The sequence below is a fragment of the Dipteris shenzhenensis genome, chromosome 9 (assembly GCF_047967505.1).
Source record: "Dipteris shenzhenensis isolate YYH24624 ecotype China chromosome 9, Dip_SZ_1.0, whole genome shotgun sequence".
Classification (NCBI taxonomy): Eukaryota; Viridiplantae; Streptophyta; class Polypodiopsida; order Gleicheniales; family Dipteridaceae; genus Dipteris; species Dipteris shenzhenensis.
This window is the reverse complement of record NC_141604.1, coordinates 40,015,248-40,036,428: the sequence shown is the minus strand read 5'-3', so window position 1 is coordinate 40,036,428 and position 21,181 is coordinate 40,015,248. Positions and strand designations below refer to the sequence as shown.

Here is a 21,181-nt window from a genome sequence, read left to right as displayed (position 1 = left end):
GAATGGCGAAGGGGTATCAGGGAGGTCACTAGATGGCATGCCCAAAGGAGTTCACGGAAGTTTTCGATGTCCTTGTGAAGGCACAGAACAATGATCGGGCGCGGGGGTGGCACTCTGCATAGGCACGTTGACGCGATGGTGCGACGACAGACGTGACCCTAGAAAAGTTTCTTTTTCGTCGTTGATCATCTGCGCTGCACACATGTGGCGCAGGACACGTGGCGCTGACGTGGCAGCCAGCAGGTCCAGCTGATGTGGCATCCACACGTGTAGTAGATGACGTGGCACTGACACGTGGCAGACAGCGCACTAGATGACATGGCACTGACACGTGGCAGCCAGCCTGGCAGGCCAGTGGCTAAGTTAACCCTGGTACAGTAAATCCTGGTTGGTTGACCAATGGTTATTGAAACCCTGGTTAAGTTAACTACAGCTAGTTAACTCTGGTTAGTTGAACCAGTATCTAGTTAGCTCAACTTTGGTCCAGTTAATCTGGCCTAACCAGACCAGTTTGGTTGGTGTAACCAGTCCAGTTAATCTAGTTGCAGACTAACCAGACCAGAACCAGTCAGTCTGGTTAGAGTAACCATCAGTTACTTCATCTGGCTACTGTTCACCCCCCCCCCCCCAAAAAAAAAACAGACAGTTGCAGAGACTGTTTCTGCTAGCAGATTTCACCTGCCTGTCAGACTTTTACTGTCAGAAAAGCAGCAGAAAAGCAGAGAAAACAGAGAAAACAGAGAAAGCAGACTTTTACTGTCAGAAAAGCAGCAGAAAAGCAGAGAAAACAGAGATTTGCAGAAAAAGAGTATGCATGCCTTTGAGCAGTGAAAAGAGGAAAAACAGATGCTTTTTGAAGCCATCTGCAGCAGCCAGAAAAAGGGCAATATAGTTGTTGATGCTTTGGCAACTGTGTGGGTATATGCCTTGAATTGACAGCGAGTACTGGCATAGATTGTGAATGCAAGACACCTCTTGTTGAGGTAAATTTTCTCTTTGAAAAGCGAAGGCAGCGTGCATCAGTTGCATACACAGTGTGTGTGCGAGAAATTTGCAGATCTTAGACGAGTTGTAAGAAGATGGCTCAATCACCTATCCAGTGGGATTCACAAGATAGGGATGCGCATCCAAATCAGAGAAGTGTGCAACAAACTCAGCAAGAATTTGAGCAGATGGTATGCACTCGTATACAAGAGATGGAAAATCTCAAAAAGGATCCAAGGGCTCAGCATTTGTTTCAAGCTAAAGCTATGCCCAATGCAGTATATGACGTGCCAATGCCAGAGGCACACTCTCGTGTACAGCCAGAGAAAGAGAGATCTCATAGGGGACGGTCTCATAGCAGGAAGAGATCGAGGCATCATCACCGATCTCCTAGTCCATCATCGTCTACCTCAAGTTCGACTTCTGTATCTTCTTCTTCATCAGATAAATCATCAAGGAAAAGAAGGAAACACAAGAAGTCTAGGAAGAGAAAGTCTTCCAGAGAGACCAAGGAATTCAAAGAGGGAGGTAAATCTGTCAAGTTTATGACCTACAATGGACAGTATGGTCATATAGACAAAGCATTGCAGTTCATCAGGCAGTTTGATGCTGCATTCGGCACATAAAAGTTTTCAGAATCCTCCAAGTTAAGAATGGTTAGTTTGCACTTGATAGCAACAGCTAGTGCATGGTGGAGTGCACAGACCACAGATGGGTCAGCCCCAAAGAAGTGGAAGGACTTCAAGAAAGTCTTCTACCAACAGTTTATGCCTAAACAGTTTAGAGACCATGTTCTTCAAGATTGGGACAGTTTACATATGGATGCAGGAGATACAGTGGATGTGTACAACCAAAAGTTTTGGGATGCTTATTTGCAGGTTGCACTTTTCAAAAAGATCTCCAAAGGAACCCAAATGAGAAAATATGGAGCAGGTCTCACTCCAAGAATCCAGGTAGTAGTGAATGCTTTGGGAGCAAAGAACATTCAAGACCTTATGCATTCAGCTTCAGTAGCTAGTCTTGTGCTGTTACAAGATCCATCCACGGTACTATCCTTGCATGCAGGACGTGCCGAAAGAAAGAAAATTGATTTTTCAAAATCAGAAAAGAAAGAGTACCCCAAGGTTGAAAAGAAAGGGTTTCAGCCTCAGAAGCCGAGGGGTACTCAGTTTTCAAAGACTTATAAAGGTAAATCTCCATTCACCCCTGAACAGATAGCTGAATTCCGTAGAGATGGGAAATGCTTCAAGTGCGGTAAAGAGGGGCATGTGGCTGCCCAGTGCCCAGAAAAGCCTTCAACTTTGAAGGGAAAAGAGGCAGAGAAGCCACGAGGACCGCAAAAGCCAATGGCAGGAGGAATTCCTGACATATTGGGTCATGTTTCAAATCCAGAAGAACGAGAATTGCTACTATCATGGGGCAAAGTCAGAGACCAGCAAGCGTTAATTTTATTTGATTTAGGGGCTACTGATAATTTCACATCAGAGGACCTAGCCCTGAGGCTGGGAATAAAGACGGAGGAGTTGGGCAGGGCTTTGGATGCCGATCAGATGTTCTGTGGGAATCCTGTGCCAGTCACTCCCTTGATAGGGAAGCTCCGTCTTCATGTACAGAGTTATGTGGATCAGGAAGACTTCTTCATTTCTCCACTGAAACATCATGATGTAGTCTTTGGAATGCCTTGGTTTCATCGCAAGGCAATGAAGTTGACTCTTCCTGAAAGAGTGCTGGAGTTTGTGCATAGGGGGAAAAATCAGCGTTTAGTTTCCAAGAATAAAGGGGACACTATCCCCATTGTATCTGATGTTCCATGTGGTAAAGCAATAAAGTCTACAATTTCTGCGTACATGGTTTTTGTGAAAGAAAAAGAGAATGATATGCATGCTGAAATGAATGATGCAGACAAAGATAAGTTTCAGTTTCTTGTAAACTTTAAAGATTGCTTTTCCGATGCTTTGCTAGGGGAGTTACCCCCAGAGAGACCAGAAGATCATCAGATAGAATTAATGCTTGGTAGTGAGCTACCAAACAGACCACCTTATAGAGTCAGTGCGACTCAGAGAGAGGAGATTATGGCTCAGGTACAGGACTTGCTGTCCAAAGGGTTGATTCAGCCCAGCTCGTCTCCTTTTTGTTCCCCTGTACTGCTAGTACAGAAGAAAGATGGTTCATTCCGTATGTGCGTCGATTATCGCGCACTGAAAAAAATGACCATCAAGAATAGATTCCCTATTCCACGCATTGATGATGTGTTGGATCAGTTAAATGGAGCTTCAGTTTTCAGCAGGATAGACTTAAAGAGTGGCTATCACCAAGTGAGGATACAGCCTCAGGATGTGCACAAGACAGCATTCCACACTACTTTCGGGTTGTATGAATACTTAGTGATGCCTTTTGGGTTGACAAATGCTCCAGCCACATTCAATAGAATGATGGATCGCATCTTCCGAAAGTACATGCATTTGACGGGTACTTTCTTTGATGATATCCTAGTCTTTTCAAAGACAGAGGAAGAGCACAGGGAACATCTTGCTATAGTGTTTCAAGAGCTGAGAAATCATCAGCTCTATGTAAACAGCAAGAAAAGTGAATTCTTCTTGGAAGAAATCCATTATGTGGGGCATATAATATCCAAGAATGGGATACAGATGGATCCAGCAAAGATCCGTGCCATTCAGGAATGGCCAGAGCTGAAAACTGTGCATGAAGTTCGAAGTTTCCTAGGCCTGTGTTCTTACTACAGAAGGTTTATCAGGCATTTTGCTGATATCGCAGCTCCATTACATGACCTTACTAAGAAAAATGCAGCCTTCACATGGGGAATATCACAGAAGAAAGCATTCAATACACTCAAGGAGAAGTTGACTACAGAGCCTATTCTTGTAGTCCCGGATCTTTATCAATCTTTTGATGTTGATTGCGATGCTTGTGGAGAGTGTCTTGGGGCTGCATTACATCAGAATGGACATGTAGTAGCCTACGAGAGTTGAAGATTGCGTGATGCAGAAAGATATCTGGGAATCTATGAGAAAGAGTTATTGGCTGTAATTCATGCCATCCATACATGGAAGCACTATCTTTTGGTGCATATTTTACTATTAAAACAGATCACCAAAGTCTGAGATACTTTTTGACTCAGACCAAGCTTTCCGAGAAGCATATGAAATGGGCAAACATGCTGTCAATGTATCATTTTCAGATTGTCCATACCCCAGGAATTCGGAACAGAGTGGCAGATGCCTTGTCCCGAAGACCCCAGGTCAATAATGTGACTATTGCTTATCATCAGGACCTGGAAGGCATGAGGGAGCAATATGCTAGTGATGCGGATTTTGGTGAGACTTTACAGCAAATGCAAGAGGGGCAATCCACCAGTCACTATACCCTGAAAGATGGGTATCTAATGAAAGATGATTCCCTATGCATCACCCAGGAGATGAGGAAAAAGATTTTGGAGGAATGCCATGCATCTCCCTATGCTAGACACATGAGGAATTACAGCAACCACTCTAGCACTAGAGAGGTATTTCTTTTGGCCAGGGATGCGGAAAGATATACATCAGTTTGTTACTGAATGCCTTACGTGTCAGAAAGTCAAGTATGATAGACGGAAGGCACATGGCCTACTTATGCCTCTTCCCGGGCCTCAGGCACCATGGGAAAGTATTACAATGGACTTTATTTTTGATTTGCCCAGATCAAAGTCAGGGAATGATGGGATTTGGACTATCATTGATAGATTCAGCAAGCAAGCTCATTTCATTCCAATCCGCAAAACCATAAAGGCAGGTCATATGGCTAAGCTTTTCATGGCACAGATCTTTAAGCATCATGGTATGCCTAAGTCCATTGTTAGTGATCGAGATCCGAGAATGACCAGTCTATTCTGGAGAGCTTTATTTGATAACATGGGGACGAATCTGAATTTTTCTTCTTCTTTCCATCCCCAGACAGATGGTCAAAGTGAAGTAGTAAATTCTACAGTTTTGGATATGTTGAAATGCTACGTGGGTGACCAAAGTTCAGACTGGAAAAAGTACCTACCATTGGTAGAGTTTGCTTACAATAATACAGTACATAGCTCTACAGGGAAAGCCCCTTTTGAGGTCATATATGGGAAGGTGATTTTGCCACCTATATTGAGGACCAAAGATGAAATATTTGGAGCTGATTAGTTTGTGAGAGACCTCTAGACAGCTTACAGCCAAGTCCGGACAGCAATCGAAAGGTCTCAAGAGAAACATAAAAGAGCTGCATATAAGCATAGGAGACAGTTAGATCTCAAGGAAGGGGATTGGGTACTTTTGAAGTTTGAAAAACCTAGGCTCCGCAAGTTTAAAGGCAAACTGAAAGTGTATGCAAAGTTATCTCCCAGATACTATGGCCCTTTTAGGGTTAGAGAAAGAATAAATGAGGTTGGATACAGGTTAGCATTGCCAGAGCATTGGAGGATTCACAATGCATTTCATGTGAGTCTTCTAAAGAAATTCTAGGGACCAGAGCCTACAGAACCAGTATTAGAGGATCCACCAGAAGTGGATGAGCTGGAGGAGGTCCTTCAGCCAGAGCAAATTGTGTACCATACTGTACGCAAAGGCCCTCAGGGTAAGGAGTTTTACAGGTATCTTGTAAAATTTAAGAACTATACGGCATTAGATGCCAAGTGGATGGACGAAGACATGTTATCCGATCATCCACAGCTTTTGGATGTTTACAAGGAAGCTTTTCAGTTGAGGTCAACTGAATAGAAGCCGAGGGGATGTCACCACAATGTAAATATCCTAAGTCAAAGTACAGTTGACCATTTATTTGATCATAATTAAAGAGTTTTATATGTGTTAATTATGGTCAAAGAATTCTTTTAATGGTCAAAGGATTGACTACGGTCAAAGATACTTAACTCTAGTCAAGTAAACTTGACTTCGGTCGGGGAGACTTGGTTTATTACCAAGAGGGTTAACTGCGGTTAACTAGAGAACCACAGAGCTGACTACGGTCAAAGAGTGTTGACTTTGGTCAACAAGACTTGGCATGTGCCAAGAGGGTTAACATCGGTTAACCAAGATGTGCCAACTTCGGTTGGAGAGACTTGGCTATAATTAAGGCGTCTCAACCCTTGGTCAAAGCTCCTTAATTATAATCAAGAGTGTTGACTCCGGTCAACCAGAGAATAAATATATATTTTTATATTTGTTAGGTGTGCACATGTGTTCAGTGGGGACGCCCACCGTGACTAGAATTAGTCCACAGTGTGTTATTTGCATGCAAAGCGCTAACAATTAATGGGTGCCATGGTGGTGCGCTTTAATTAGTTGTTGCAGGTACTAGGAAGAGTTATTTTCCTAAGCACTACGGGAGCCTAACAAGCATCTAGGAGGCGGTTCGTGTGACCAAGTGCTTTGAAGACTCCAGAGTGGCCCTTAGTGGCATGTAATAGGACTTAGTCTAGATTTTAGACAAGTGGCATGTTGTCAATTTGAAGTGAGCTTGAAGCTCTTGTAATGAAGGATTCACGTTTTGGATTTTTGGGAATGTACCAGACAGCTCTACGTTGAACTCTTGTAACAGATTCTCTTCAAGGAATAAAATACCTTGGGGGGGTCCAGCCCGACATGTTGTCTTGGGCCCTAGTGTCTCTGTTGAGAGAGGGAGAGAGGGAGAGCAAATGAGAGTGTCTCTGTTGTCTTTTATGAGAGCTGGTGAATTGCAAGTTCTGGGTCTCTTCATACAGACTTCGCATCGAGAGTGGCAGAGCAGAGCGACTACCTAGGGAGAGGCGCATATGCACATTGTGTGATATACAGGAGGTTGAGACAGAGGAGCATTTCATCTTCAGGTGTCTTGTTTACTATGAGATCCGAGGGCGTTTCCACTGTCTCTTCAGGGATAGCTATGGGATTTTGGCCCGTTTCCTCTCCTACCCGGACTATCAGTGTTTGGCAGGTTTCATTCATGAGGCACTTAGACACCGTGAAAGGATACTCCGAGCACGGAGACAGGAGCAGACTTGTTCCTCGGCCGATCCCTCTCAGAGCTCTATCACGGAGTTCTTTCAGCTAGATCACATGGACCCCCACGAGACGAGGCCTTGACATGACTGTGACCCGGAGCTTGTGACCCGACAGCTCAGACAGAGGGCTGACACACAGATCACACTTGGGGACATGCCCTCCTTGTTTGGAGTCGGAGCCCGACCGACGGGGGTCACAGTAGCCCTGGTCAGACGCAGAGCTACGACCAGGAGACGTGCCAGGACCGCACCTCTGAGTGGCCGACAACACTCTATTGTCGACTTCATGCCTCCACTGCCTCATCCATCCTGATATCTTGCTGCCGCTGATGATGATGCTGCTGAGATCGATATATAGTCGACCATGGACATGACTATGTTCTTAGTACTGCCATTCTGCATTTTTGCATTTTGCATTGGTATGGATGTTCGTTTAGTAGCTCCACTACCACAGCTTGTTGTATCAGGATTTTCACAGTCTCATAGACCTATCGGTCTTCCGAAGACTTTAATAAACTTTATTTATTTATTTCTTGTATATCTCCCATTCCAGATCCTTAAGAAGGTTGGGAAATCTAATGGTGGGATTGATGCAACAATGGACTATCAAATCTACATGAATCAGAAAATTGAAAGCGTGGAGAAAGCCAAGGGGCCAAATTTAACAATGAAGTGCCTTGAAGAACAAGGGAGAACCCAAGGGTAAAGGCTTGCTAGAGAAGATATTCAGGTGATGGTAACTGATTATGATACTGTGAAGGGAGATGCTTCTAAGCATGGGTTTATGGATGAGGCCAGGAAGAGCTATTCCAGCAGCCTCCTAGGCCAACTCATGTTTCCCCTTCCCTCCTCCAAGGTAGGGAAGTCAGCTCACCCAATGAGTTGGAAGAGGGGTTGAGTAAATTGGAAAGACTATTTCAAGCCCAGCCCTAGAGATGCTGCTGCAAAAATTTATTTGCAGTCCTACATTTGGAAGAGTATGCTCATACTTGGTGGAGTCATCAACCCCATGAGATCAACAGTGGTTCACTTTATTTGTCAAGGGTGTTGATGACAAGAAAAGAATCGTGCAGCTAAGTCATGGCTTGCAACCAGCAATTGCTTGAGATGTAATGGCATGAAGCCCTATGGATGAGGCAATGTGGCTGGTATATCATTTGAGCCTAAATATAATGCTAATGAGAAAACAATGAGTATATGCCTTCTTGGATGGAGACATGAGAAGGTCAAGTTTTGATAAGAGGCCCTTCAGCAAGACCTATATTTTCTTTTGAAACTCCCATAGCTTCTGTAAGCCTACCTCTAAATTTCCTGCAATAAAGGTTTCCAAACCTTTGACGATGGCAAAGTCTTGAGATAAAGCATATGGCAAGGAGAGGAGTGATGTGCATAAACAGCTCCCATCTTCCTTGATGGAGGACGGAAAGAAAAAAGGTTTATGTTTCAGATGTTGTGATAAGTAGCTGGACATAGGATTGTATGTAAGGCAAATGCTCATCATGACTATGAGATTTTTGACTCCAAAGGCTCATCTTCTAATGAATAGGTGGAGGATGAATTTGATGAGCGTGATGATGAAGCTCCTAAGGAGGATGAGGTTGAGAATGAGAACTATGTTTCAATCGTGGTGTTTGTTCCCATAATGATGGTGGCGCATCTTCTTTCTCCATTGATACAGAATTTTCTCTGGAATCATGTGCTGCCATTGACAGTAATTTACCCACAGCATTTACACTTCTGAGATATACCACGTTGAGGAGGCCCAGGCTTTCTGTCTTGTAGAAAGAGATGGAGGTGGTAATGAAGTTGCTTGTGATGAAGAGTTCTTTTGGAATACTCGGCTGAGTTATACCAGATATCTCATGAGGCCTACTATGGATCCACAATGCAAATAAGTCTCAGGATTAAAGGCAATATAAATGTCAGAGAAATCTATGCATTAATTAATAGTGGAAGTACTTTAGTTTTGTCAATATCAGAGTCCTGCATCCTTCTTAGTTGGTTACTACAAGTCTGCCTCATAGTTTGAAGGTAGAGGTAGCTCATGGGGCTTTTAGTCCAGAACTCAAGCGTGCAGGGAGTGCCTATTAAGACGTCCCCAGATCACTTGTTTGTTAGATTTATTTGTTCTGGATCTTGGCCCTATTGATATAATCTTGGGCAGTGGTGGGCTCAGGACGTCAGGGGACTTTACTCTCAACTTGCAATTCACAGCATCATTTTCCATCCATCTTGCCTCAAACTAGTAGCAGTAACAGCAGCACTAGCTGCCCGAGATATCAAGTTTGGGACGGACTCTTGGACTTCAGGTGTGACAGAGAGCAGACAAGACTTTCGTCTCTTATGAGAAGTAGTGTCATGGGGTTTTGAAGAGATTCAGGATCGAAGCATTTGTGGAGGCAGTTTGCCAGGCTGAGGGGGGTGTATTGGAGGGCTGCCATGAGTGTACATACTCAGGTAGCTGAAGGGTAATGCACAACTGTCCGACTCTCCATTTGGATTTTCTTTTATTTTTCCAGAGAAAAGAACTTCTATTGATGCTTGTAAAAAAATGATCATACAAGTTGGCAAATACCATAAAGGTGCCAACCATAAAGATCCCATAACAGGGGCTAACAACCAGGGTGGCGGACTATACAACCATCTGATCCCTCTCGGGGTGATGTTGTAGAAAACACCTGCAGGCCAAGCCTTGCAGAAACATTCCCGTCATGCGACGGTAGCTCGAGAACTTGGAGAGCCTCGCTCCCAACTAGCGCGAAGCGTGAAGATGATGTCTTGCCAGATGGCTACCAAGGTGGCTGACGGTGGAACATGGTGCTGGCCCATAACCCAGCTGCAGCGAGCAACCCAGATGTTCCATGCCGTAATGCTGGCTACTGTCTCCCACGTGCTGTCCTCCGACGAAGGAAGAGGTCGATGACTAGTAGGAGGGGTCGCCTCATGAAACTCAATGCTGTGAATGCACAAGCCTTGTATCTTGTATGCTGGAGAGACCTCGTCAATGGGAAAGGCATGGCCACCCTCTGACAACCAAGCAGCCATGCCCCACATGAAGTCCCTTTGCGTGCCTTGAAGCCTAGCCACGATCCGAAGTGCTCCGCGCCGTATCCTCTGTGCTGCTGGGCAGCTCCAAAGGCAGTGGGGAATTGTCTCCAAAGTCCCAATCGTGTATCTACGGCAGCTGCCATCCACCAGCATCTGCTCCAACCAAGGGCCAACAAGAAGACCTCCATGCACTATCATCCAGAAAAAGTAGGAGATCTTCCGCAGTCGGAGACTGGACTAGAGGCATGTCCAGAACTTGGATCTCACCTCTCGAGGTACCTGGTGCGCTGCCCAATGCCTCTCTCTCGACGGAGTCCAGGCTACCGCTGCACTTGCAAGCGGCGTCCTATGCGTGTTGTATAAGAGGAGAAGGCCACCTCCTCCACTCTCTTTGAGTGGCCTACTCTGGACGGCCAGAACCACTCACCTGGTTCCCACTATACCTCATTGAGGGGATGACCCTCCCATAACCATAAGCGCGTTGCCCAGACGGCCCACTACTCTGACCCTTTGCCACCCTAACTGATCCAAGGCTCCATCCATCTCCGGATCTCCATGTGTCAGAGACCGCAAGAGTCCACCTTGACCCACTCTGTAGAACCGGATGTGGGAGGGAGGGGGCATAGTTGAATCCGAAGAGGTACCCCTGTCCTTGAGAACTAGCCCAACCACTGTGTTGGTGTGAAACTCTGAAGGCCCGCCCACCAAGACTCTGGGATAGGAGGCCCTTTGAGAAGAGCCATCTGTGTGACTGTTGCCACTGACCACCCGTGCAGGGGTGTTCTGAAGGAGATCGTGTTGCAGAAGAAGCTTCCAGGGCTCTGTACCCAGAGTGAGGCCCCTAACTACCAACTTGCCCAAAAGGCTCTGCTCTGCATTTCCGGATCAATGACGCCCAATCCTCCCTAGTCTTGGGGCATAATCACTGTCTGCTAGGCTACCTTGGCTCTGTTGTTACGTGTGCCATCTGATCTTGCCCACAAGAAATTGCTCACCAAGTGCCTCAGCTGTCCCATGCATCCCCTGTGAAAACACCAACTCGAGGCTATGTACTAGGCAATAGCAAGGAGGACCTGGTTAGCCACCAAGGCCCTTCTTGCAAGAGAGAGTTTGGCCGAGCTCCAGTACAAAAGCTTGCGCCAAACACTCTCTAGGACCGGGTAGATTTGCTGCTTTGTTGAAATATCAATGCCAACTTGGCAGTCAAGGTATCTCATTGTGTGTCCCCTCGAAATCCACCAGAGTCCCAATCCTGGAGCTCTTGTACCTCCTTTGTCGCTGCAAGAAAGTCGACTGATTTGATCCAGTTGATCCTGGAGCCTGAGGCTAGACAATACACTGCCAAGTTCTCCCTAATTGCATCCAAGCTTCGAGCTGAGCCCTCTACATAAAGGGTTGTGTCATCTGCAAACTTTGAGTCCAAAAGCTCCTCCTCTTGCCGAATCGGGAGTCTCATTTGTGAGTCCCGCCGACTGAGACCTCGGAAAGTACCCTAGGGCCTCAGCCACAAAGAGGAATAAGAAAGGGGCAAGGGGGCATCCTTGTCGAACCGAGCGGGAAAGTGAAAAGGCCTCCCCTGTGTAGCCACCAATAAGTATCGGGCTCAAATTACTTGCATAAAGGGCTGAGACACCCTTGATCTAGCGATCCGAAAAGCCAAGCCTCTGCATGGTGCCTTTCAAGAAAGACCACTCCACTCTGTCATAGGCCTTAAAATCCAAAAGCAAAATTGCGAGAGGCTGAGACTCCTCTCTGGCCCAATCCAGTGCCTCCTAGAAAGTAAAGATGTTGTCCAAGATGCTGCGCTCCTGGACAAAACCTGTCTACGAGTCATGGATGATGTCCACTAGGTGAGGGCGAAGCCGCAAGCTCATGACCTTGGGTAAGATCTTGTACGCAATGTCAAGGAGAGTGATCGGTATCCATTGTCTCAGGTCCGAGTGATCCCCCCCCTTCGGGATCAGGCATATCCAGCCACGACTCAAGGTCGAAGGGAGAGAGCCCGAGTCGAAGATGTCCAGAAAAGCCAAGCGGAGGGGGGTATGAATGCACTCCCAGAAGCACCTAAAGAAAGCCGGGGACAACTTGTCCTCCCCGAGGCACTTCTGGGATGGAAGAGCCCGAAGGGCCTCTTAAAGATCCGCATCCGAAAAAGGCGCATCTAACTGGCTGTGGACACTTCGGGAGACAACCTCCGGAGCGTGCGCCCAAATTGAATCTCGGGTTGCCAAAACCTGCAGGGACCCCTCCTCGGCCTGAAACAAGCGTCGATAGAAATCTGAGGTCAACTCCAAGATCACCTGCGGATCCGAGTGCATCTGCCCACTAGAGTCTCTCAATCTCTGCAACTGTGCGCAGCTGATCTAGGGCCAATGGCCTGAAAGAACTGCCTGGTCATCCTGTCACCTTGCTGTACCCATAGAGATCTAGAGCAGTTGTAGGAGTACTCAGTCCGTCTCACCTCAGTATCTTGAAGCTCCAAGCGAGCGCAAGGTCTACTAACCATTGCGACTTTGAATCCTGCTCCCGGAGACGTTCAATGGAGGCCAAGTTCCGCCGCAACGCCCCCTCTGTCTCTGTCTCTCTCTTCTGAAGAGTATGACGGTGGTGCATAGCATGGGTGCGAAGCTCCTCATTGCTTTGCTGAATCGCCTCAACTGCCCACATGGCCCGACCTCTCTGCAGGGGGGACTCAGGTTGCTACCAAAGAGCTGTAATACTCTGCTGTACCTCCTCTTCCAATAGCAAAACATCTGGAATGCGGACCCCTCTCTGCGGTAGGCGACGACGGGGCTGCTCTAGGTGAAGAACGATAGGGGAGTGGTCCGAGAGGGAAGTCCTTGCTAGAATACCGGTGGCTCCACCCCTATGCATGGCTCAATCTCCGACATAGAATCTGTCTAGTCTCTCAAGTAGACCATCTTGCTGCCGCTGCCCAAAGGAGAAATTGAGACTGCCAGGAGACCTATAGAACTCCGGTTCCCTCCAGGGGTCCCAACCGCAGATCAAGAAAATGAACTGCATCTTGGAATAAGAAGCACCCCCGCGCTTATAGGGTTAGATCTGGAAAGGGATTATGGCACGTTTAAATGCTAATGCATATTTCTTTTGGGCTTGTCAAGATCCTAGACCGAGATCGGTTGACCTCTGAACAGGGTCAATGAGTCAGGGCTGGACAGGTCATGCTGAGCCTGGTCCAGATCTGGTTGATCAGTCCTCTTAGGCATCCCGATGAAGCCTCAGTTTATTGACTCCAGGAACCCAGCACTAAAGTAACTCGGGTGCTTCATGAGAATTTTGTAGAGTGGAGGAAACACATCGCGTAAAACCTTGCCTTCTTCCTAGTGTAAGGGAGACCCAGGTCCTGCTTTTTTATACTATGAGATACAATTGATTGAAATCGTGCCTAGGCAGTGTCACACATCCTAGACTATCCTCGTCATTTTAGAAAGGAGGCATTATATCCATTGTTATTCCCAAGCCTCAAACCATGTTGTCACATGAGCATTGTTTGGGAGAACAAGTGCTTCCAAGGGGCCTAGAATCCTCGTTGGAATCACAAAATTTGGGAACAAGATTATCTGGAGGCACAACCATCATAGCACAGGAGTGACATGAAAGCTTACGGATTGAAATTTTTTGAGGAAATGTTCAAGCACAACTGTTTTTTTGATTTGAATCGGAGCTTTTAATTAGTTTGAAGTATCTCCTTGTTCTTTGCTAAGGTTGGACATACTTTTGTGTAGGTGAGCGCACTTGGGGAGTGTTGACAAAGCTAGATCTAATGGATAAGGGCACTAATGCTCTAGATGTAAGTTTTCCTCATCCTGCCATGCCGGTCATTTTCAGACATCGCTGTGTAATGCCTTTTTTCTGTGATCCACATTCTCATTAATGCGTTGTTCAACAAGCGAATCCCATCAATGCATGACAAGCTGGTGAACACACATGATAATATAATGTTGTGCGTGCTGAATTTGTTTTAGTTTATTTGATATGACAACTTATGCTCTAAGGGCCATATGGGCAGTTGTACTATTGGCATGTGTGACTCATTTAAGATTCTCCTTCCTAGTTCACTAATTCTTTAGCGAGCGCTCGTCTCCCACAAGTTCTCGGCCAGGATTTTTACAGACATCAATGAGATCCTCCATTGACTTATTGACTGTATCACTCAGAGCATCTGGGCTAGGCTGGCTTTTTGATGAACTTACTGTATGGTGTAATTTCTGGAACCTCTTCATGTGAGTTTCATAAATAGCTCCTTGCAGGTGCTTGAAGGTCACTCGTATCGTCTGCAACGTCCGTGGGTTGGAGTTGTCAACAGATCACAGGCAGACATAAATCGAAATGTTGATATGATAGCTGCAAGACGTAGAGAACGCGAATATTTTGCAACCAGTCCAGATTATTCTCATTTAGCCAGTCGAATGGGCTCAGAGTACCTTGGAAAGATGTTGTCTAAGGTGATATTATTGTGAAGTTGAAATTCTTGGGGATGCCTTGAGAGCTGATTCCAAGGTCTATTTTTGAGGTACTGCTGCTATTTGATATGCATGACTCTGATGTCCCGCCTATTGTTGCAGCATCTAGAAGCAGTAATAAAGGCACGCATTCCCAGTATCTTGTCGTTGGTGAGCAAAAGCATAGATGAACTGGAAGGTGAAATGAATCACCTAGGAAGGCCGATTGCTGTTGATGCAGGGGTAAGGAATCAGATGGCTTATGAATTTGGAGAGATTCATGTTCCGGGTTATTGGTTGGAACTTCTTCTTATTAAAGTGATGTGAGTGAACAGCAGAGGAATTGTTTGCAATGTGTACAGGCACAGCTTTACACAATATTGGAGCTTTGCCGAGCTTTTGATCATGTGTTTAAGGAGCATCTTGAAGGAGGGTATTCGCCTATACCTACTGGATCTTCGATACATCATGCTTTTACTGATTAAATTGTGACCTTTTTATTGCATATATATCCCCCCGCCCCGTGCGCACCCCTGCACAAAAAAAACAAAAATCCCCTGGCACCTAAACCTACTTCCCTCTCTGACTTTCCAGCTCTTTATATTCTTGACCTCTCTCACTGCCCTCTTTCTACACCTTTTATTCTTACCCACAATCTCACTCGCTCCTGCTTTTGCACTCCCTCATCCCAAAAACAGAAAAAGGGAAAAACTAACTTCTCATCATAAACATATTGCAATTTTTACATGAAAGGTTAGGGGTAGAAGAACAACTGAAGCTAAACACTTTGTAAAACCTGCAAAGCACAAGTAGTTTATAGGTCCCTCCAATTTAATGAGTTTGAAAAATTATGCAACCATTTAGAGTTTGAAGTCTTAATTTTTGGATATGTACATCCTATTACTGACTGTGGCTTTCAGAGCCTTGAAAGTGCTTTAATTTGAGGAGAGCTCCCCTGCCGCCCCCCCCCCCTTCCCTTCCTCTGCGCGCGCCCCAAACCACCACACACAGCCACACCCACCCATCCAAAAAAACAAACCCTTCCAAAGATGAAGAAGAAGAAAATGCAGCAGCAGCACCAGCAAAAGGAGGAGAAAAGAAGAAGAAGAAGAATCAGGAGGAGGAGAGGAGGAAGAAGCAGAAGAAAGAGTAGGAGAAGGCGGAGGAGAAAAAGAGTGAAAGGAGAAGAAAGAGAAGGAAGGAGCAGGAGGGGGAGGAAGAGGAGGGGCAGCAGAAGTAAAAGGAGAAGGAGAAGCAGCAGTAGAGGAAGGAGAAGCAGAAACAGAAGAAGGAGAAGAACAACAAAGAAGAAGATGATGGAGAAGAAAAAGGGGGGAGAGAGAGAGAGAGAGAGAGAGAGAGAGAGATCTTTGGGAGGCCTCACGGGCCTATGAGACAAATTACACACCAATTTAGAATAGCTACTGCATCTCTGAGAATCAGAGAGTCGATAGTTGTGTGCTAAAATAACTTCGAGCTGCAATGCCATGGTTACTAATCTTTACCATAAAGTGCCTTCATTACGTCAGTTTAAAGGGTTTGGACTGAGAGAGACCAACATAACACAGTTAGTTGCTTAAGAAAGGAAATACCCTAGTTAGTAGACTGAGCTAAATAAACTGCGAAGAGAGCAGAGATTCACTCATTTCCAGTACTCATGCTTAGCATTAGGGGCGGCCATGCTCCTGGGTCCCATGTGAGCAGTCGCCTTTGGTTGGTGGATTTGTATTCCACGTATATTTTAACTTTTTCATACAGCTTGTGCTGGTATTGCTAGGCTAAACAGACTATTAACTGAGTACCTTTCTCTGGAACAGGCATTTTTGTGAATAAAGTTCTTTGATGAGAAACGTTTTCATGTTTTCCTCCAATAATTTTGCAAGCTTCTTTCATGGAAACTTGGAAGAAGGGTCATCAGTGGCTATTTTGTTCATTATGCAGGCGACCAGGCGGGGATCGCATTTATGGTGTCTTTGACAATCAGCTTCCTGCAGCTTTGAAAAAGCTGCCATTCGACAGGCACTTGTCACTGCAAAATGTTCGAAAGATCGTTGCTGAAGCTGATGGTTATCAGCCTCATCTGATTGCTCCTGAGCAGGGCTATAGGAGGTTGATAGAAGGTGCACTCACTTACTTCAGGGGCCCCGCAGAAGCGGTTGTGGATGCAGTAAGCATTTCGCCAATCTATTATTTTAGAAAGTCATTTTTGGACATTAATGTGCAAAATGACACTCAATTCTGAAGATCCTTGAAGGCATCGAAGAACAAGGTTAAAGTTTCTAAGTGTTTAATTCTTTTTGGGCAGGTACATTTTGTTTTACGAGAGCTTGTCCGCAAATCTATCGGTGAAACTCAAGTAAGATTCTATGGATACTTTGTTGACAGAGGCATGTGAATGGCACCACATTTATTGCCCTGGCGATAGTTCTCTTGATTCATGCGTTGATGAGTTTTCTTCAACAGGAGCTGAAGCGATTTCCCACCCTTCAAGCAGAGTTGGCTGCTGCAGCAACTGAGGCACTAGAGAGGTTTCGTGAGGATGGCCGCAAGACAGCTTTGAGAATGGTAGACATGGAGCAAAGTTACTTGACTGTAGAGTTTTTTAGGAGGCTTCCTCAAGAATTGGATAAGGGTGGGAACCCGTCTGCTTCTACAACAGATCGGTACACAGAGACTCACCTCAGAAGGATTGGTAAGCCTAACTTGCCATTATACAACGCCACTCTTTCTTCCTCTCTAAAGATCTCTATTTGTATATTTCGTTTCTTGATTTTCTTGGGTTATTGTTTTAAGCTCATTGGATTAGTGATTATCTTTTCAGGCTCAAATGTGTCTGCATATATTGGTATGGTTTGTGAAACTTTAAAGAATTCTATTCCAAAAGTTGTTGTGCATTGTCAAGTGCGAGAAGCGAAACGTTCATTGTTGGATCACTTTTATACTCAAATCGGGAAAAGAGAGGTAAGTCCTTTGTATATTTGAAAGTGCTGAGACCTTGTTTTAAGGTTTGAGATGTTCAAGAATCAATGATCTTGGCTTCATTTGCTACCATTCTGTCTTGAACAACAGGGGAAACAGCTTGTAATGTTATTAGATGAGGATCCGGCTTTGATGGAACGCAGAGCTGCATGTGCAAAGAGACTAGAACTTTATAAGCAAGCAAGAGATGAAATAGATGCTGTTGCCTGGTCAAAATAGGTAAAATGTGAGGAGCTGTGGTCTTTTTGATGTATATCTCTCTTGGAAACCTGTTTGTTTCCACATGAAGTTGTATTGATGGATATAGGTAGTCATGGAGGGCGAAACTCAAGTCTGTCACTGGTCTGACTGGCCACATAGATATTATACGGCCCGAGTCTTACATGAAGGGGCATCATTTTCGATTGTAATCATTCTTTTGTATAATCCACAGTAAGGTTTAGATTTCCCCTTTTGCTTTTAGGAGGTTTGCATTGTAAAAGTTGCTATATTGAGGCCCTTTTGGTTTTCTGTTGATAGAGCTAGATAAACTTAAAAATTCCTCTTTAGAACAATTTGAGTCTTTTATGCCATGGTAATAATTAAAACTAACTTATGTTTTAATGTGTTATCATACCTTGTCTGTTAGCAATTAAAAGTAGTTCCAAGTGATCCCATCTCACAACAAGGAGCAATGAAAAGGAATAAGGAGATGCCTTGTTCCATGTTGAAGAGCATTGAAGAATGACCATTTCTACCTCTGTGGATTAGGTGTAGTCGATGGCGCTGCATTCCTGTTCTATACGGTTTGGCGTCGTTGATGACGTATCTGTGGATTCTTTGTCATCTTCGTTGTCCTGCATGCATGTGTACTAAATCGGAGCGTTTTGTATTTCGATTCGATCTATTGTTGGCCCTGCTAAGGGATTGTCGCAACTTGTTTGGTAGCTAGGTTCGGAATTTAGGACTCCGCATGTCTGTAAGATAGCATGCAATACTTACAGGGGTTGCATTCATGAGGGGTAGAGGACGAGGGGTTCAGGTAGTGTTGGAGCCTTGTAGCTTCTAGTAACTACCTTTACTGTGTTTTTATTGGTCTGCGCTCCGGGTTGCTTATGTTGGAAGTCTTCATTCAGAGTTCTTTTGTGGTGCTTGTGAAACCTTTGGCTTATGTACCTGACCCTGACGTGGAGATGGCTGATCTGGAAGGTCCTTTTCTGTTGTACTTCTCCTTTTGGAAATGCTTTAGTTCTTTCTTTCTTGAATGTGTACTTGTGCTCGGTCAGGACTGTTTAGGTGGCTGTTTCACCTGTTTTTGTCTAATCCTTTGCTAGTTTGTTGAGAATAGTGGACTGTTGTGGTGTTTTAGTTACAATGTTTTGAGTTTTTAACAATCATGGACTGTTGTGGTGTTTTAGTTATAATGTTTTGAGTTTCTTAACAATCATGTACGAAGCAAGTCGGTCTGCTCTGGTGCTTTAGTTGGAACCCTGAACAGTTTTTTGACAATCGTCTATGTACCAAGTCAGACTTTTAACACGTCTTTTTCTTACATGTTGGAGTGCTGCTTGCTTGAACCCCAACATTCTGAACTTCATAGAAGTGTTACTTCTCAAGAAACTCCTTTAGGTGTTGGTCTTGCTTGTTTATGGTAGTAGTGGTTCTTGTGAGATGTGCTTCTCGTTTGTTGACAAGGTTGAGGTGCATTTGTTTAAATTTGTGTTTTCGATACATTTATGTCATGAAGAAGATTACATTGGTCAATGTCAACGGATCTGCGGTGGCTTGGCATGTCGGTACAATTTAGAATTTGTAGATTGTGTAGTAGTATGTTGAAATTTGGATTAAAAACTGCCTAAGATTGGGTTGTTGGAGAGGTAGGTTGATTGTTGAAGTACTTTACTATGTCCTGTGTTAAATTGCATATTTAAAAAAACTACAAGATGATAGTCAAAATCTAAGGCCTTTGAGGTACTGCTTTGTTTTACACTTTATCTCGGCTAGAGGTTGCCCCCATTTGAGCTGTGATTGAAGCTGTAGGTTTGGTCCTTGATTTTGGGTCCACATTGATTGAAGGCATGAGGGCAGTCTCGTGGTATGCGATGCAGCATGCTTTGGAGATGTTCAACGTTTGCTTGCTGCACCCATTTGCATTCCGCATCAGGGGTTTGTACTACTATGCAGGATGAGTCCTTCCTGGTGGGTTACAGTCCATAAGTTTTTCTTTTACTAAGCCTATAGTTCTCTTGCAGGTGGGTTTATTGGCTGATGAGAGGGCGATTTTTGTTATAATATTGTAGAACATGTATTTTGTAACTAATTTCTGCAGAAGCAAGTCTTGTTGTCAAGTCCATAGGTGCTACTGTACTACAAGAATATGTTTCTTATGCAAGGTTGAAAGTATGACATTCTCTCATGACAAACTAAAGTATCTTTCCTTTTCTTTATATTTATTAGACCTTAATTTATATGTGATTGCATTGTTTCTATGTTTCATATATTTATGATTATTGTGGTCTATCATGCTATCATGATCCAAGTTCATGATAAATGAGGCAAATTTCATTATTGTAAATAGAAACAACAACGAGTATTGGTAATTTTAAAACCATGTATGGCTTATCCTAGCCTCCTTTTGATGAAGATTGTTTTCCTCGTATTCTGTTTGAAGTATGTTGCTCATTGCATGTGTTCCTATAGCATCAAGAAATATCATTTCTTAGTTTTATTAGTTTATACTTCAACTTAAATTACATGTTCTTTATTTAGTCGTAAAAACTCATTTTTGCTGTTCATTAGGCACTGTTATGAATAATCATCTTCTCTTTAATACTTGGTCACTTTCAATATGTGTTACATATTTTGTAATTTGATTATTCGAATTAATATTGTTGCTATTCAATTCTTATACTAAGATAAGTTATTTTAAATCAATCCCTTTGCATCACAAAGGCAAAGGCTTAGTTCTCAATGGTAGTCCCTTGAAAAATTCAAAACCTCACTAAGTCCAAGTCTAATATGGAGTTGCTTTTGCCAATTGTTGAGAAGAGCTTCTAAGAATTGGTCATATGTAAAAGAATGCCTTAATGATAATTGAGTTCAATGATGATAATGCCGAATTGGTGATTCTAAAGAAAGAAAGCTCTTCAACTACTTCACCTTAGCTTTAGTTAAGAGTCATTTTAGAAATAGAGTGGTGAAGGTTAGTCTTTTGCACGTCCAAAATCTTTGTTGAAAGAAGATATAGAAGTGCTAATAAATGCAATTTTCAACTCAAAGTGTTTAACAAATGTGGAGCCTAATGTTGCAAAATGGCGCCCATCAAAAAAGTCAAAAGGTAGATGCGGTTGATAGATAGGGACATGGATGCATTACACTTGCCATAGATGAGTTATACTTGATTAGAGCATCACATACTATTTGAATCATCAATTTCTTTCTTTGTAATAGAAATTTTCATAATGACAGAGACACCTGATTTCACTTTGGCATTTGATCCATCCGCTAGAGTAGAGCATATCAATCCTTTCATGGTTGACTTGCTATTTTTTTCGGAGACCTCAATATCAAAGTACGGGTAGTTGTGCAAGAATTTAATCAATAAGGGTATGGGAATTTAACCACATTTGGCTACACTAGCAGTTACACGAATGAAAGCTCGCCCAAGTAAAAGAGGATGAATTGATTATTGGGGATAAATAATGAACTAGCGGATAAC

General features: G+C 44.0%; 1 protein-coding gene across 1 annotated transcript in view; it reads left to right on the top strand.

Moving 5' to 3' along the window:
• Positions 1-17,992, top strand: part of LOC147898631 (phragmoplastin DRP1E-like) — a 42,319-nt gene extending 24,327 nt beyond the window's left edge. The window contains exons 9-17 of the mRNA XM_087379401.1: positions 13,789-13,853; positions 14,314-14,508; positions 14,629-14,748; positions 14,868-14,938; positions 16,447-16,672; positions 16,811-16,861; positions 16,969-17,197; positions 17,327-17,466; positions 17,575-17,992. Coding sequence (XP_087235527.1) covers positions 13,789-13,853; positions 14,314-14,508; positions 14,629-14,748; positions 14,868-14,938; positions 16,447-16,672; positions 16,811-16,861; positions 16,969-17,197; positions 17,327-17,466; positions 17,575-17,703 — 1,226 coding nt within the window. The 3' untranslated portion in view covers positions 17,704-17,992. The remainder of the gene's footprint in view (positions 1-13,788; positions 13,854-14,313; positions 14,509-14,628; positions 14,749-14,867; positions 14,939-16,446; positions 16,673-16,810; positions 16,862-16,968; positions 17,198-17,326; positions 17,467-17,574) is intronic.
• The last annotated feature ends 3,189 nt before the right edge of the window (positions 17,993-21,181 follow it).